At 42.0% G+C, this 16,116-nt stretch overlaps 3 protein-coding genes across 3 annotated transcripts in view; 1 reads left to right on the top strand and 2 right to left on the bottom strand.

Annotated features, from left to right (window-relative positions):
• Positions 1-652, top strand: part of COL9A3 (collagen type IX alpha 3 chain) — a gene marked incomplete at its 5' end in the record, with an annotated part of 32,820 nt that extends 32,168 nt beyond the window's left edge. The window contains one exon of the mRNA XM_084217830.1: positions 294-652. Within this exon, the coding sequence (XP_084073956.1) occupies positions 294-469 (176 nt within the window). The 3' untranslated portion in view covers positions 470-652. The remainder of the gene's footprint in view (positions 1-293) is intronic.
• Positions 653-2,290: 1,638 nt separating this feature from the next.
• Positions 2,291-6,907, bottom strand: TCFL5 (transcription factor like 5; the record flags this gene model as incomplete). Its single annotated transcript, XM_084217643.1, has 6 exons — positions 2,291-2,404; positions 3,058-3,199; positions 3,605-3,845; positions 4,553-4,712; positions 5,263-5,449; positions 6,177-6,907. 6 exons carry the CDS (start codon positions 6,905-6,907, stop codon positions 2,291-2,293), a joined length of 1,575 nt encoding a protein of 524 aa, XP_084073769.1.
• Positions 6,908-9,175: 2,268 nt separating this feature from the next.
• The window catches only part of DIDO1 (death inducer-obliterator 1), a 47,752-nt gene continuing 40,811 nt past the window's right edge, over positions 9,176-16,116 (bottom strand). Inside the window, exon 17 of the mRNA XM_084218032.1 lies at positions 9,176-14,178. Coding sequence (XP_084074158.1) covers positions 10,814-14,178 — 3,365 coding nt within the window. The 3' untranslated portion in view covers positions 9,176-10,813. The remainder of the gene's footprint in view (positions 14,179-16,116) is intronic.

The raw sequence follows: 16,116 nt of genomic DNA on the forward strand, positions 1-16,116 counted from the left end.
ATATTTATACCCCATTGTCTCAGAATCTTCCATAAAAAAATTAATCCATGTTAATAACTGTGAGCTCACACAGCCAAAACATCCCTTGACGAAATTAGGGATAAAAAAATCCAAAGCACATACTCCAGATTCAGGGTAAATTTATTGAAAACACCTTGTACTCAACAGGCCATAACAAGTGTGCTGTACAGACACTCAAAGTATATTAAGATCTCTAAAATCAACACATATATACAGATATTAAAAAAGAAAAGATGGAAATATTTCATGTATCTTTCCCCTCTCTTGTTTAGGACCACCTGGTGTGCCTGGAATTACTAAAAACGGCCGTGATGGTGCTCAGGGTGAACCCGGGCTGCCAGGGGATCCTGGGACTCCTGGCACTGTTGGGGCTCAGGGAACTCCAGGAATATGTGACACGTCGGCTTGCATGGGAGCTGTTGCAGCATCAACTTCCAAAAAATCATAAACCAACAGTACAAGAAGTGAAGAAGTGACTGAATATTTAAATAAACAGTGCATTGTAAGAAAACAGAATCCTTCTAGTGCTAAAAGGACAGATGCTCCTTCTATTCTATTAAGTGGAGACTTTGACACAGTTCTATGAAAAAGAAAGCATCAGATGAAAACTTTAATTAAAAGATGCTTTATGACTATCTTTTCCTCCCCCCAATTATTTCCCAGAATTTTTACTGCTAAACAACCTCACCTTTCCTTCCTCCCTTTGCTCAAGAGACCTGCAAGAGGAAGCATTGCTCCTTTTTACCATCACCCCCCCTGTACTAAAGATCACGACTTTTTGCTAAGAAAGTTTGAGCCTTTTCCATTGAATTCCTTGGTGCTGCTCCCACTGACTTCAGTCCTGCAGGTTTGTGCTCTCAGACACGTTGTTAAGACTCTCAGGCACCGAGCTGCCTCTTCCATCAGTGGAAATCAGGCATTTCAATATCCTGTATTTTAACATCTGAACCTTCTGGCCTAAGGAATGACCATTGCTTAAGTCTGTGCTGCCAGCTAGAAATTTTCAGATTGCACCTCAAATATTTGCCAAGACTAGTAAACAGTAATCCTCTTGCAAGCAAATTCTGCAAAAGGAGTAATGTAAATATTTTAATTTCCAGGGAAGAATTTTTGCATATTTCCATATGATAACGAAGGAAATGAAGTAACAGCATTTTCATGACCTCTACTTCAGCTATTTGCACAGTAATTGTGATGGAACCCCACCTAAGAAAGGATGCTCTTTTAAAGTCCAGCCAAAACCACCTGTTGTAAAAATAAAAGGAGATTTTTTTTAACCTTTTCTTTGTGATGTTGTAAGTGTCATTATACAAATCAAATTAACTTGGCTAAACTCCATTTTCCAGAACTAGGTTTTACTAGTATTGTTTGGACATAAATTGCTGCAAAATTGTTCTTATCCGTGATTTAAACTAGTATTAATTTTGGTAGAACTTTTTATACTTTAAAACTTGCTAGCATCATCTATTAAAAAAAATTAATAAAGCCACTCTCAGCTCACACACAGTTCTATTTCTGTCCTATATGCCAAAGCCTATGAACGAAGCATCATATTTCTGTTTAAATATAAAAATAGTTTGTGCATTTAAATATCTACTGTTTAAAATATTCCACTTTTGGTCTAAAGTAACAACACAAGAACCTATTGGACAGTTGTGTGGCAGACATTAAAAATAGGACTGAATTTAAAAATGCCAACACCATTGCACTACTCTTTGGAGCTAATTATGTTAAATATGTATGCAAATGCAAAATTCATAATACACACAGTTTAGAAACTATGCACTTGTTCAAATAACCAATACAATATTTACATTTTAAATGGAAAAATGGGCATTATAATATGGTAACTTCAGTTTCTTTATACACTGGAAGAATGAGTTTGCATCTAGCCATTAAAATAATAGGAAGATAGAAGTTCTACAGCTCTTCCAATCTGTACTGCATCATCTTTAAAAAATAAAATTAAAGCAAAAAATTAAATGAGACCCCAAAGCAGGATGACAAGCAAATTTTGTATAACTAAAGGGTTAAAATAATTAGTTATGACATTTTCTTGTAGCTTCTGGTCCCAAAGCCCCTTGAACAGGGCAGATTCCCATTGCTGGTAGTTACCTTCCATTTCCATTTGCAATAGAGAACGTTTCTTTTACATTTCTATTTATATATATTTACAAGTTACACTTTCAAATTCCTATTCAGCATGTAAATGGAAAGAATGAAACACAGTTTGCACTACTGTCACACAATTCAGGGTGGGCAGGTCAGGCTATTTGGTCTCCATAGCTGTGCGGTTTTCCTGTGCTGGACACATTACACACGAGTCTGGTCTTCCAATTTTTAGTCTCCTGCCTGTTTTACCACAGAACACAGTCTCAAATTCCTAAAAAAAATTAAAATAGAAAAGATGTTATATTTAATGTAGATGTTTACTTGAGATGGATGCTTTTGTTTCATTTGTGCCTTCAATAGGAAGGAGGAGGGGCCATTTCCATGACTAGACCAGCAGGTTTTCCAATACACATCCTCTTAAAATTCTTAGCAGAGCCAGAATTCCTCTGCAGCTGCAACTACTGCTGAGGGGAACAGGAGCTGCTTTTAAGGCATGTAACCCCTTAACTCAGCTCACCCACTCAATACAGTGTGGGCATTAGCTGTGATTCCCCTCCCTGAACTAACTAGAAGCCTGTGAAAGAGGTAGAAAGTAGAGAAAATGAAGGAGGGGAGGAGTGATTTAAGATGACCTTAATTTCATATTGTTGTCCAAATAGGATCATGCTCGGGATTTTTGTGTAACTAAAAAAAATAAATTTTAAAATCCAGTTTGAAAATACTGACTGAGAATAGCCTGTAATTTCTCACTAGTGAACTTAGTTGACAGAAATAAAAAATAAAAATTTAAAGGAAGGTTCAGGGATATGGTGGGTCCTTCACAAACAGCATCAAGCAGAAGCTTTGCATCTCAGTTACATGTTCTGACAGTTTTAAAATATTTCCCATTTTTATCAAGACCAAAAATGAAATGAGATTTCAAACCTGCTTCAGAGAGTCGCCGTGCCTTTCCTGAATGTACTTGAGGAATGCAGTTGTCCACTGCAAAGTCGTTGCCTTGTCAGTGTCAATCGTGCAGAAGGGAACGAGGAGATTGAGCTCATCACAACAAACCCGGATCCTGCGCCTGCAGGCAAACACCCAAGGTTATCAACCACGGGCCAGAGGGAAGGGAAAAATACAGAAAACAGGAAGACTATTCACATGGGCAACCAGCCACGGACTTTGTGTTTGCTACAAGCTTTGTGTATTAGTTTTGTTACACACAAGTCACCTTATCTTTACAGAATGGGTGAAACGTTTTGAAATCTCTTCTTGTTTGTTTACAGAGTGAAAACAAAAAGACAACCACAATGAAACAGAGATTTGTTTTCCCCTCTAAGAGACACCAAACCCCCACCTCCTGCGCTGCTTTTTCTTGGAGCTAAGACAAAACATGCCAAGTTTACATTTACTCTGGATAATCAGAGTACTGCAGTACCAGTATTTTAGGCTTCAAGAGGTGTTTCATGGCCCCTGCTCCCAGAATTACCTCCTGTCTCTTTCCAGGCGGTTGTGCCTTTCCCTCCTCTGGGCGCTTCCATCCTGGGAACCACTCTGCACCTGCACACTGGAGCTGGGCTGTGCTGACTGCCAGGGGCCCTGGGCAGCTGCAGTGCTCTGGCTGTTGTCCCGGGCGTTCCGAATCTCACCGAGAGGTTTGCGATCCATGTTTGCATCCAACAGATTTATTCGGCTGCAACTTCTGTTTATGGCTTGCTTGCATAAGGTGTCTTGTTGGAAAAATAAAAATGAAAAGAATGACCTATGTTACTCTCCCACTCACCTGCAAATAGTGATCATGGAAAGTTGTTTTGGTGCTTTATTTATGTGGAATAATCTTGGAAGCTTTACTGCCAGCCTACATTGATTCTTACAGCAAGACATGTCCTGCAGAAGACCTAAGGCACTGCTTGCTATTCCAAAATCCACACAGCTTCTATTTTCTCAGAGAGCCCACTGAGATTGTGCCTGCCCTTGGTGAGCATTTGAGGCAGCCCTTAAAATGTTCTTCAATTTGATACTGACTGGGTCTGCTGGATCAGCTTTGGGGTCAAAGAATGAAACCCCTCTGCCACGGGGTTTGGTGGTATTTGCTCAAAGGCTGGACTCAATGATCTTGGAGGTCTTTTCCAGCCTTAATGATTCTAAAGAAATCAGCTGCTAACCCAAGGTTAAGATTTTCAAAGGTACTTTGTAACCTCAAGTCTCCTCAATTCAAGCCAGAAGTGCTAAACAATTTTGAAAGTACAACTAAACTTGTAGGTGTTGAACCCCTTTTGAGAAATCTAGCCCCATGTTGCCTACAGAGCATCTTTGCCATAAGAACATCACTTCCCACATTCACTAAAATCATATTAATTCCAGAAAATCATTCAGAAAAAAAATTTACATTTGAAGACCAAGAGAAAACTAAGTGAAAAGAAGATAAATGGTTTACCTCCAACTTTAATCCAAACTTCCTCAGGCAAAGCTTTATTTATAGCACCTACTGTCTGTTTCGTGGATTCAACTTCCTGATAGAGAAAAGGGAATGTTTTGGGTATCCCAAGGTCTTGATGTTTGGCAGCTTCCAAAATAGTGCAAGATGTTCCACAGGTCTGTGAAAACAAAAAGGAACTACTTACAGAACTATATACATTAAAACAAAAGAGACTATTGTGATGTCTTTCTGGTAGCTTCTAAAATTACTAATCCAGTCAGAATAAATCCCAAATACACACAACCATGGGGTTTTGACAGAGTGATGAATTTTGGAGATACCTCTGACATTTCTCAGTGCCATGCTATCACTTTTGCTTCAGAGGTTACAAGTTGTGGAGAGAGAAATGTCTTTATCACCAAAATGAATTAAAAAGAAAGGAACTACAGAAAATGGTCTCTTTCTTGTCTTGCACAGATGAAAGAGACAATAAACTGATAAACTCTAGGAAAAAAGAGATCTGATGGCCTACTACTCATTACTGGGACATATGTAATTACAAATGCCACAAAAGTGACTTGTCTTAAAGATTAATAAATAAATTGCATTACAGATCATTCTGATCACCCCTATTCAAACCCAGCCACACTCTACCACAAACCTTCAGAATTCTATTACACCCAGGAAGTTAACATTATCAGCATTGGAACGTGGCAGAGGAGAGTTACCTGTGCTTGGGAAGGGTTAGCACTTCCAGCAGCAGAACATGCATTCATGGTAAAGAACGGGTAAGTAAATGGTAAGGAATGTGTGGCAGGTGCAGCCTTATTTTTCCCTAGTGCAGCACACCTGTTCCCTTGCTGGTGAAGAGGAACACCCACCACTTCTGAGGGCTGGCGGATCAATGTCACTAAACTTCAGACAAAAACAAACACAGAAAACATACCAGGCTGACTGCTTGGAAATGAGTGCAGAAATAAAGCACAGCTACAAATATTCTAGAAACTATCAGCAAGAAACCACTTTCATTTACTGTAAACAGAAATCACTGTTACTGCTATATTGCCCATTTCAGGGGCCAAATAAAAGAAAAGAAAAATCAGCCAAGGAGGTATTTTATTCTGCGCAATAACAAGGTGCTTCATGCCTCAATAAAACATTTTGTCAGCACATTAAGATAGGTACAGGGTTAGGTTGTAAAACAATATTTTTGCTCCAGTTTTCCCCATAGTCAGGCTTCCACATTATAACCCAAATCTTTCATCATCATCATCATCATCATAATTAATATTATTATTATTATTATTTTATTATTATCAAAAATCTACTTTGCTTTTAGCAAGCAGCATATTAAAACTAGATAATGTTTTCTCACCTTTATTTACAGTACATGTTATCAAGAATAAAGTCATAAAGTAATTAATTTTGGAACTCCATGCTGTACCATTTATGCAATAAACAGAGGGGCCTAAGCTGAGCTCAGTGGAGTCGCAGCCACGTTTGATGGCACAGTTTAACAAAGCCCAACCCATCCTTCTCATATATTAAAACAAGCACTATTCATAGGTTTCACTTAGCAAATCACTTTTGAACTACATGATACATAGTTTAACAACATAAACTAAAAGTAATTGCAACACACTTGTTAAGAGTTACTCCAGATTCTTGGGGTTCTTGACATCTGGGGTTTTCTGTCGGGCTGCTGTTGAATCTGTCTTCCAACCGAGCTCTGACTGCAGGTTTAGATCTAACCTCTGGTGCCAGTGCCGAATTTTCAAATATGTTTTCCTTATTCTCCCCCAAGAAATTTTCACCCTGTTTAGCTTTTGCTACACTGCATCCCGAGACTTCTACAGAGCTACTACTGTTGGGCGCTTTCTCTCTCTGGTTCACAGGGAGGTTGGACTCGCTAAGTAACATCATCCTGAGCTCCTGGAGGTCAGCATAGCCCAGGTGCGGGTTAGAACTCGGCCAGTAGCTGTCACAAGGCAACCCTGACTGACAGGTCACTGGGCAGACCGACTGGTTCCCAGAGCTGTTGGATGAGCCCCCGTCCTGACTGGTGCTGGGGGAGGGCTGCTGCAGAGGGGGGTCTGCAGAGGGGCCAGGCGAGGAGAAAGCGCTGAGCCTGGCTTCCACTTCACCTTCACTACTCTGCGCCTCCGTGTGCGAGCAAAGTATGTGCTGCAGCTGGGTGTACTCAATGTCCATCATCTCCACCAGGCTGGCCTCGGGGGTGGCGAAGCCAAGGTTTTGCTCACCAAAGGAACTGTCACTTGAGCCTCCAGGTCCGACAGCAACGGGAGCGGGGTCAGGAACACTAGCTGGGCTCTGAGGAATGGTCTGAGGCTCCTCGGGGGCTGATCCTGACATGGCTACAGCAAACCTAATCAGTTACCAATGTCCCTTTCAACAGAAAACCATAAAACCTTCAACAATTGTCAGTACTATCCATTAAAAAAACCCAAAGGCAGAAAAAATTGCACTTAACACTGATTGGCGAGGAAACAGAGTGGGGACCAAGCTGCCGCTGGCGGGGTACCTGACACCCTGACCATGTCTCCCCCCCCGGGTGAGACCCTCCCTCCCCCTCCAGCACAGCTGCTCACGACAAACGGCCTTCACCTGTCCCCGCCCGGGCCTCGGCGGGGAGGCTGCGGGCACTCTGCGGCCTGGCACCCCCTGAGACAGCGCCCGGACGGCGGCGGGGCAGCCCGGGCGGGCGGGAGCGGGGCCCCCGCGGCCGGGGGGAGCCGTGGGGAGCCGGGGCGGGCAGGGCCGGGCGGGGCCGGGCGGGGCGGGGGCGGGAGGGGACGCGCGGGCCCTCAGCCCGGCCGAGCGCTGCCCGAGCGCGCCGCGCGCCGCCGCCAACGGCTGCGCGTAACCGCCGCCCGCGCGCGGGGCCGCGCGCGCCCCGCCCCGCCCCTGAGGCGGGGCCGACCCCGCCCCCGCCCGCCCCCTCAGGGCTGAAACGGACCCGGAGCGGGGCCCGGGCCGGCCGAACGCGGCGGTGATCGGGGCACGGTGTTGGGAGGAGATAAGGGAACAGAACGTGCGGCTGCAGTGTGTGTTTTCAGACTTTTCCAGGTTCTGGACACACGGTTTACTGCTTTAGCTGATTTGGGGTGCTTGGCTGGGTACACGCCGTTATGCTAAATTTTAATTAATTAAACTTACTGGCTGCTTAGCCTACGGCTAAACTCTGTTGCTTGGCTTTGTCGCTAACGGAAAGCTCTCAGAGAGCAACGGCCGGGGCTCGGCTGCGCTGAGGGAACTGCCCCACCTGCACCAACAGCTTCACCAGCGGCACGGCGCAGGCAAACTTGTGCAAGAAGGAAAAGGCAACAAAAACAGCTGGGTTAACGGGAAAACCCAGCCGGGTTAACGGGAATCGCTGGTCGTTCCCCACGAGGGGCCCTGGGGCCGCCTCAGCCCCGAGCCCCGCGGGGCAGAGAGGGGTCCCCGGCCCATGCCGCCCCGGAGCACGGATGGGAAAACTGGGAGATAAAAGGGTCCCAAGGCAGTGTGCACTGACATTTCCATAAAGTGCAATCACAGTCCGACGGTCTCACTCGTGACTTCCGTCTAGACGCAAATCCAAGAACTTTAAAAGCAGTTTTGTGCACACCGAACTCAATACACAATTTCCTACTTCTCTAATCCTCTTCCACATTCCCCTTTACAATGCCCACAGTTGGAGTAGCGCAGCCTTTTATAGAAATAATAATATTTTTGCTTATATTGTTCTAGACTTTGCAGGGGGTTTTGTGAAAAAAAGATTTATCAAAATACTCCTTGTAATGTTAGCTTAGTAAAAACATAGACAAAAGCTCAAAATAGTGAGTTCTTTCATGTTAATCAAAAGTTTGGACAAAGAGAATTGTTTTTGTCTTTCTTGCAATGCAGGACAATCATTCAGTACAATTTTTAGTCTCTGTAAATGGAGTTAAATTGTTATGTTGGTTTCAGCCTGGCTTTTACCGGCTGCTGCCGTGGAAGATATAGGAACCCTGCTGCAAAATCCAACTCCAGCTGATTAACTACATAAAGCTGTGGTTTGACAAAGTCACTGGAGCCTATGCTGTTGATTTTTTTCCACTTGATTTCTGTGAGGATGGATTTACCAATCCTAAAGCATAAACAGATCCCACAAACTACTGAAGGAGAATTTCCTAGAAGATGAAAATCTACACATCTATTTCATAAAAATATAAAGCTAAGAAATTAATAAATGGTGTGACCTGAATTAATACTGTTTCTTTTCTTCAGATTTTTTTGATGTAAATATCTTCAAATTCCAAGCATTCTGATTCAAATGTAAAAAAAAACCAAAAAAAAACAAAAAAACCCCTCAAATTATATATTAGGGGATGCCTGAGAACTGAGAAAAGAATCATTAGCACAGATTTTTGCTATTTTTTTAGAGGGCCCACAATCAAACATTGCTGTAACATCCTGCAAAATGTCTGTCATTAAACTACAAGGAAACAAAACCCCTGGGCCATCAGTCTCTTGTGGTTTGTTGAGAAATAGCAAAATGCAGAAAACAATATACACATACACATTTAAGAAATGGACAACAGCTCTCTGTAGGTGTTTATTCTACTTACAGTAACAAAAACCTGTGAAGTCCCATATTTTAATGTACAGTGATATATTTTGCCATATAAAATACAATTTACAGAAATTTCTATCAAGTAAACCTAAACAAACACACATTTTGCATACTTTTATGTATGTCTTTAAATTAGAAACATCTCATTAAGAAAAAAAATCTTACACCGTAGTTGATGTTTGCATTTAATACGATTTCTTTGCACGTTGCTGTTTTCCCTCGAGTTCAGGACACAGATGATCATTTCAGCCAGCAAATCCTGGATGTACAAGGACCTCAAGGATGCACCAATGTGACTGTGGTGACACACATGCTACCTGTAATATAGTCCTCAAGATGCAACAGGAATCTAATTTTACATTTCCAAATCTATCTTAGCAAAATACCAAAATATTTACCCAGCGGTCAATTTACACATTCAAATAAACTAGTGGGGTTTTATTTCACACTTTACAATTATGTGCTTGAGGACTACATGGGAAGTAGCAATGTGATGGATTTCACCATGAAAAATGTCCCTCTTCAACCACAACATGATGTACCACCATAATTTAAACTTAAATGCAGCTGTGTCTTTTTCAGTGGAGAGTTTTATATACACTGCCAGCCTAAGTAGGGCCTAACAAAAGAACAGTATCATTTATTTTTTGAAAGCCCTTTTAGAATGAAAGAGCACTTGTATAATGAAAAGTTCAATCTAATTGGGACATTTCTTAAATCTGTGGAAAAATTCTGCAAAACCTAACAAAACCAAAAACTGCTCCACTAAATCAGTTCAATTGAAGTAACAGATTTAGTGGCCTATTAACCAAATGCTCTCTCTTCCTTTGGTTTACCACTTTTCAAAATAAATGTCTGATGCTTTTATAAGTTTTGCTGGTTATAAAGGTGCTACTCTTGTATTTTCTTTAATGACAGGTTTGTAAACATGGGATATTTAAAACCTCCTGAAAAATAAGTAAGTATGACTTGTTTCCTTGCTGTACACTTAACAGATGGATTCCAGACCCAAAATACATGTATATAAAAGGAAGATAGTGCACTTTAAGCTTATAACATTCCATTTTCAAATCTTCCATCAGTCACAAGTAATTATTAACACTGTTCTTTTGCAGCTTTTTCCTAAACACATGACCCTTCCATTGTAAAAGAAACATGACACCAACATTTTTAGTGTGTGCTGTAGGAACAATTTTGACACCAAAATATCACATAACTGAGATGTAAAGGTATGGCTCCTCAGGTCTGGATTAAATTCTCCTATAAAATTACAATTCAAGTTACTGGAAAACATAACTTTATAATCTTAAAAAGCAATATGCTCTTCTTAGACTTTTTCCATTTCTGTACTGTAAATGGAAACTTTAAGATAAAGATGCAAGTAGAAAAAACAAAATTTCAGTACAGTTAACATTGTGAATCTTTATAAGAAAAACATTATGCACAAAATGCAGCAAGTGAAAGTCCAATATGTTCTTGCTTTTCATCTATCTGATTATTTTCATTCACAGTTGTTCAAAAATTGCTTATTTGTCAGTATATCGGGTAAGGCTAGTTTTACAACAGAATTTTTTAAAAGGTGACAGTATGTACAGTATTTACAGATGTGCAGTCCTTGCTGTGTTGCCAAAGTGTATTATTTGTGGGAGGTATCAGTCACAGTTCTATGACTGATTGCTGGAAGATGAAGCTTCAGTTTCCACTGGTTTCTGAGTTTCCTTCGGTGTTTCTGGCTTTGTCTCTTTACCGGTTTCCTTACTCTTACTCCTATCTTTGCGATCTTTCCCTCGTTCCCTGTCACGATCTCGATCTCTGTCCCGATCCCTTTCCTTTTCCCGGCTCCGATCCCGGTCCCTGTCTTTCTCTCTGTCGCGATCCCTGTCTCTGCTTCTCGATCGCTCTCTATCACGTCTTCTGTAAGAGTCCCTCTCTCTGTTTCTTGTCCTATCTCGGTCTCTGCTTCTTTCCCAGTCCTTACCCCGCTCTGAATCCTTGTCTCTATCTTTGTTTTGGCTCCTATCTCTATTTTTATCCCATTCCTTCTCTCTATGTCTCTCCCAGTCCCTGTCTCTGTTCCAGTTTCTGCCACGGTCTCTTTCCCAAGGTCTGCCATGTTCTCGATCCCTTCGTCTTTCCTCAAAGCCTCTACCTTGGCGATTATCTGCTTGTTGAAGCTCTGGCTGATCCAAACCCTTATCTTTATTTCCTCCCTCATATCTCTCTCTCTGTCTCCCTTCAAATGTCTGGCCTCTATAGTCAGGATTTTTGCCTTCTCGGAAGTCAGATGTGGGCCACTGTCCTTCCGACTCAGGTCCCTGTCCAGACATATTGGAAAGAGATGCAGATGGTCCACCTTCCTCCCACATCTCTTTTCTGTGAGTTGGATGGCTTGGAAGGTCCAGGAGTGGTCTTGGGGGTGGTTTCATACCTTGTGGTGACTGACCCTGGTAATGAAATCTAGAAGGAGGTTCATCTTCTTCTGAAAACATTGGAGGTGTGCCTCCTCTTGGTCCTCCAAACTGATGTGGTCCTGGACCTCTCTGGTTGGAAAATCTGGGTGGTGGGCTCCCTCTCCGTTCTTCATATGGCTGTGGCAAAAGTCCCCTTGGACCAGGCATGTGATTTGGAGCTGGACCTCTCTGCCCTTCAAATTGATTTGGGTGAGGTCCTCTTGGTCCCCCAAAATGACCTGGGGCTGGACCTCTTGGCCCTCCAAACTGAGGGCCTCCTCTTTGTCCTTTAAACTGACCTGGTGGGGGTCGTCTTTGACCTCCAAAAGGAAAAGGCGAAGGTCCTCTGTTTCCCATAAACTGGGGGGAATCTGGTCCTTCAAACTGTCCTGGAGGCCCCATCATTTCATCATATTGGGAATCTGAGAATTCCATTTGTTCCATGTGAGGGTCCCTATGATCTTCAAAATGAGACGGTGACATTCCTCTTGGACCACCATGATAAGAAGGAGCAGGGCCCCTATTATCACCAAAAATAGGTGGTCCATGTTGTGCAGAAAATAAGGAAGGAATGGGACCCTTTTGACCTCCAAATCTTCCAGACTGAGGTCCTCTTTGCCCATCATTATTTGGAAAACCGTGCTCTTCAGAGAACTGTGGTGCTGGCCCTCTAAAATTAGGTCCATGAGGTCCTCCAGGTGCATTGAGCATCATTGGAGGTCCCCCTTTCTGTCCAGACATAGAAAACGCTCGGTTTTCCTCAAAGTGCTGTGGGAGAGGTCCACCCTCACTCTGAGCTGGTGCAGATTCAGTTTGTTCTACAAACTGGTGAGACTGAGGATTTCTTTGTTCATCATATTGCGCTGATGAAAGACCCATCTCTGGTTCAAAGTGTCCAGCTGCCTTTTCCTGCTGAGGAAACATTGTATTTGAAAAGGAATCCCTTCCCATTGCTTCCTTTGACTCATTTGACCATGACACTTGATGCATATCTTGCAAAGATGGGCTGTCATTTGATGTGGAGAAATTAGGCTGAAAAGATGTACTTGGTGGGGTTGGCAGCAGCACTTTACGTACGGGTTTGGAAGCAGAAGGATCTCCAGAAGCTGCTTGACTCAAGTTTTCCAAAGTAACTTGAATGGTGTGTTCAAATTTGCTGTTAGATGTCTCTTTCTGGGGCACCGTAGATGTCTGTTCACTTGAAACCCAATTATCAGCAGTAAAACCAGGCTGAGGAGTGGAAACTAAAGCATTATCTTCCTTGCCAAGTGAAGTCTGCAAAGCATTTGGAAAACTTGTGGGAGCAACTTCTCTTGTGGATATCTCATTCTGTACTATCTGTGGCTTTATTCGAGAATCAGCACTGTCATTCTCTGTCACCATCCTTCGAGCCTGTCGAGGATCTCTGTTCTGCCTTGGGTCACAGCTCTGGTTTAGAACCGGTGCTTGCTGATTTAAAGATGAAGGTAAATCTACTTTTTGTGTAGTTTGCTGGTCCTGATGGAATAATTCAGGCTTCATTAGGGAAGCTTTCGCTGGTGGAGGTGACATTAAAGCATCAGACACTGAAAAGTGAGCCATTGAAACACCAACAGCTGCCCTTTGTTGTCTGAGGGCTTCTTCTTGTTCCTCTAACTGCCTTTTCTGTTCTTCTATTTGTTTGTTTAATTCTTCCAACATTTTTTGCTGTTCTACCAAGGAGGAGGATGCAGATAAATCAGACACAAATGAAGCAGACACTTCTGAAGAACTGCTTTTACTGTCTGTATACATTTTGTTGGGTAAATCATCAACAGTAACTTTTGCTTCTTCCAAGATAGTTTCATCCTCTGGATCATAGGCCTCATCCTCTAGTTCTGCTGTAGTAGATGGCTTTTCCACACTGTAGTGTTTGTCACTCTCACCAGTCTGCGTTTCAAAGGCTTTCTCTGGACCATATTCTTCCTCAGGATCATAAGGTCTGTCATCCTCCTCCTCCTCTATGGCTTTGTCCTTGGACATCTGCCCGAACTGCTGCACAATGGGATCTAGCAGAGGAACCGCTGACATCGCGCTATCTGCCGCAGCTTGACTTTCCTGACTGGAAGACTGAACAGTTCCAGAATCCTTGGCAAGAGGCTCAAAAGTTTTCTTTTTCCCAAAGAGGGTCTGCAGGATGTGCTCAAGAGGAGTGGCAGTTTTTGAGGATGAGGAGTGCGTGGCAGTGCTGCTTGCAGGAGCAGCTGTTGAAATCGGTGGGGTCACAGTGGTTGTGGGGCCGCTTTTAATGGAGGACAGTATTTTCAATACTGAAGGTGTCACTGCCGAGGTGTCAGGAACGGGAAGCGGGGGTGGAGGTGGAGGAGGAGATCCAGGTGGTGTTGTACTCATCGTGGAGTCTCCTGAATAAAGTGTGTATTTTGGAGTTTTCTTCTCTTGTGAAGCTGGAGGTCCTTTAGAGAACAGGGATGGTTCAGCTTCCTCATGTGCTTGAATTCTGCTTCGCTTCTCCTCCATTTTTTCTGTCTCAGTGGCAGGACGTTTCCCTTTCTGACAAATAACCAACCCAAGGATTAAATTTGGCCGAGATGATTCAAGACCTGAAAGAGAACACAAAGATTGTATATGTAAAAATCTGAATTTAATGATGCTTTTGGTAGAAAACTATTATTTTACAAAGTGGCAAGTACAAAAGTCATAAAGGTAACAGTTTTCTAAATTCCATCAGACCTATTAGCAATTTTCATTAGTCCACAAGCATATGCATTTGTATTTCTTACTTTTTATATGTATTTATACATAAGTTTAAATTCCTTCCTCAACATTTTAATAAAGGACAGTAGCACCAGGCATCATTGTTAAAGTGTTTCTGCAAAAGTTCAATCCCAAGCAAGCTGTTATTTTTGTATCTTTATATTGTTTCTACTGCTCAACTACCCCCACCTCTCCTCCTGAAAATGCAAATATTTACATTTAGCTTGCAAATATACACAGAGATACTGAAAAGTGAGAAAACTTGGACTAAACATTGCTATGTGTCATATAACCTGTGCTAAAAGTCCACATTGACATCAGTCTATAAACATTTTGTCTGTCTCCAAGTTAAACAAACACCAATAATGGCAAAAATATCACATCAAACAGCGTTTGGAAACAGTGTTAAAAGTTGGTAATTACTCCCAGTTTGTTGTGGCTTTTTCCAGCCAGACATTATTTTAAGAGGCCAGAGAAGCAGGGAAACTGTGGATGTCCCAGACAAGCCCAGGAGAGGTGTTTGGTTGGGCCCGCACCTGCTGTGGGGGCGCGAAGGCCTTGGAGCTGCTGGGCACAGGGTGGGAATCAGGCCTTGACAGGCCAGTAAAAAACCCCATGACCAGCACTGCTCCTTTGTGAAGAGCTTCAGACTTGGAGAAGTATATCCACAAACGATAAGAAAGTTTCAGATAAGAGAAAAAATGCAAAGGCCTGTAGGCCTGTCTTCTGTATTTTTTCCTCCTACAAGCACAGACCCACTGGCAGATAAACATGCCTAGAACGCAGGGCAGGGACTAAATCCTGTAACATACAGTGGTGGCAAATGTAGAAAATCTTTTCACTTCTGGACTAAATGGCCTTCAAAAGTCCCTCATTTAAGTACACTGTCTTCCCTATATGTTCCATTAGTTATGATTTCTATTCAGCAGGGAAGCAGTAATATAGATATATAAAATAGCCTGTGAAATAAAATATAATATTCACTGTGGATAAACGGCAATGTGAGTGCTCTGACTTATGTTGACCCTTCAATTCAAGATCCCATAAGTAGGAGATTTTTATATATATGGTCCTTGTTCTTATTAAATCAACTACTCACTAAGCAACAATTTTAAATATCTAATGATTAGCACCAAAAACCTTTTCATACCAATGCAACCCCCCAAAGCCCACAGTAGCAGATACATTCCATTAGCAAACCACATCACACATACATTAATCTGGTGAAACACCTCAGAAGTTTTACCGGGATTCCTAAATTTACCATCTAGAGGAAAACACATCAGGTGTTTTCCTAAATTTATGCTAATGAATAACAACTCCCCAGCTGGTGGGTGTTGACCAGTGCAGAGCATCTCACAAACAGGAGTTCACCCAAAACTGCCAGTAGGCATTTGCTGTTCTGCTGTTGTTAAATGTTTTGATTACCAAATTTCATGCAGAGACTTGTGATTTATGCAATTAGTCACAACGAATTTCAAACACAGAATAACTGAAATAAACAGGTGTCAAAAACCCATCAGGCAGGATATCTAATAAACAGCAATTACTGAGAAATCAGGTTTGAATTCCTGCAAGAAATAGAAATCAAGTCACTAATTAAAACGGGATAAAATTTTAATACACTTTCAAGGCAAAAAAATTCCAGCAGCAAGTTAATAGTTATAAATTATTGTGCTTAGAATTTAGTCATCATAGAATAAATGCATTAAAACATTACATTTTGATACTGGAATCTTACACAAATATTAGAAATTTTGCCTAAGATGACTTCTACACTCAGT

Source organism: Fringilla coelebs (genome assembly GCF_963513975.1).
Source record: "Fringilla coelebs genome assembly, chromosome: 18".
Lineage (NCBI taxonomy): Eukaryota > Metazoa > Chordata > Aves > Passeriformes > Fringillidae > Fringilla > Fringilla coelebs.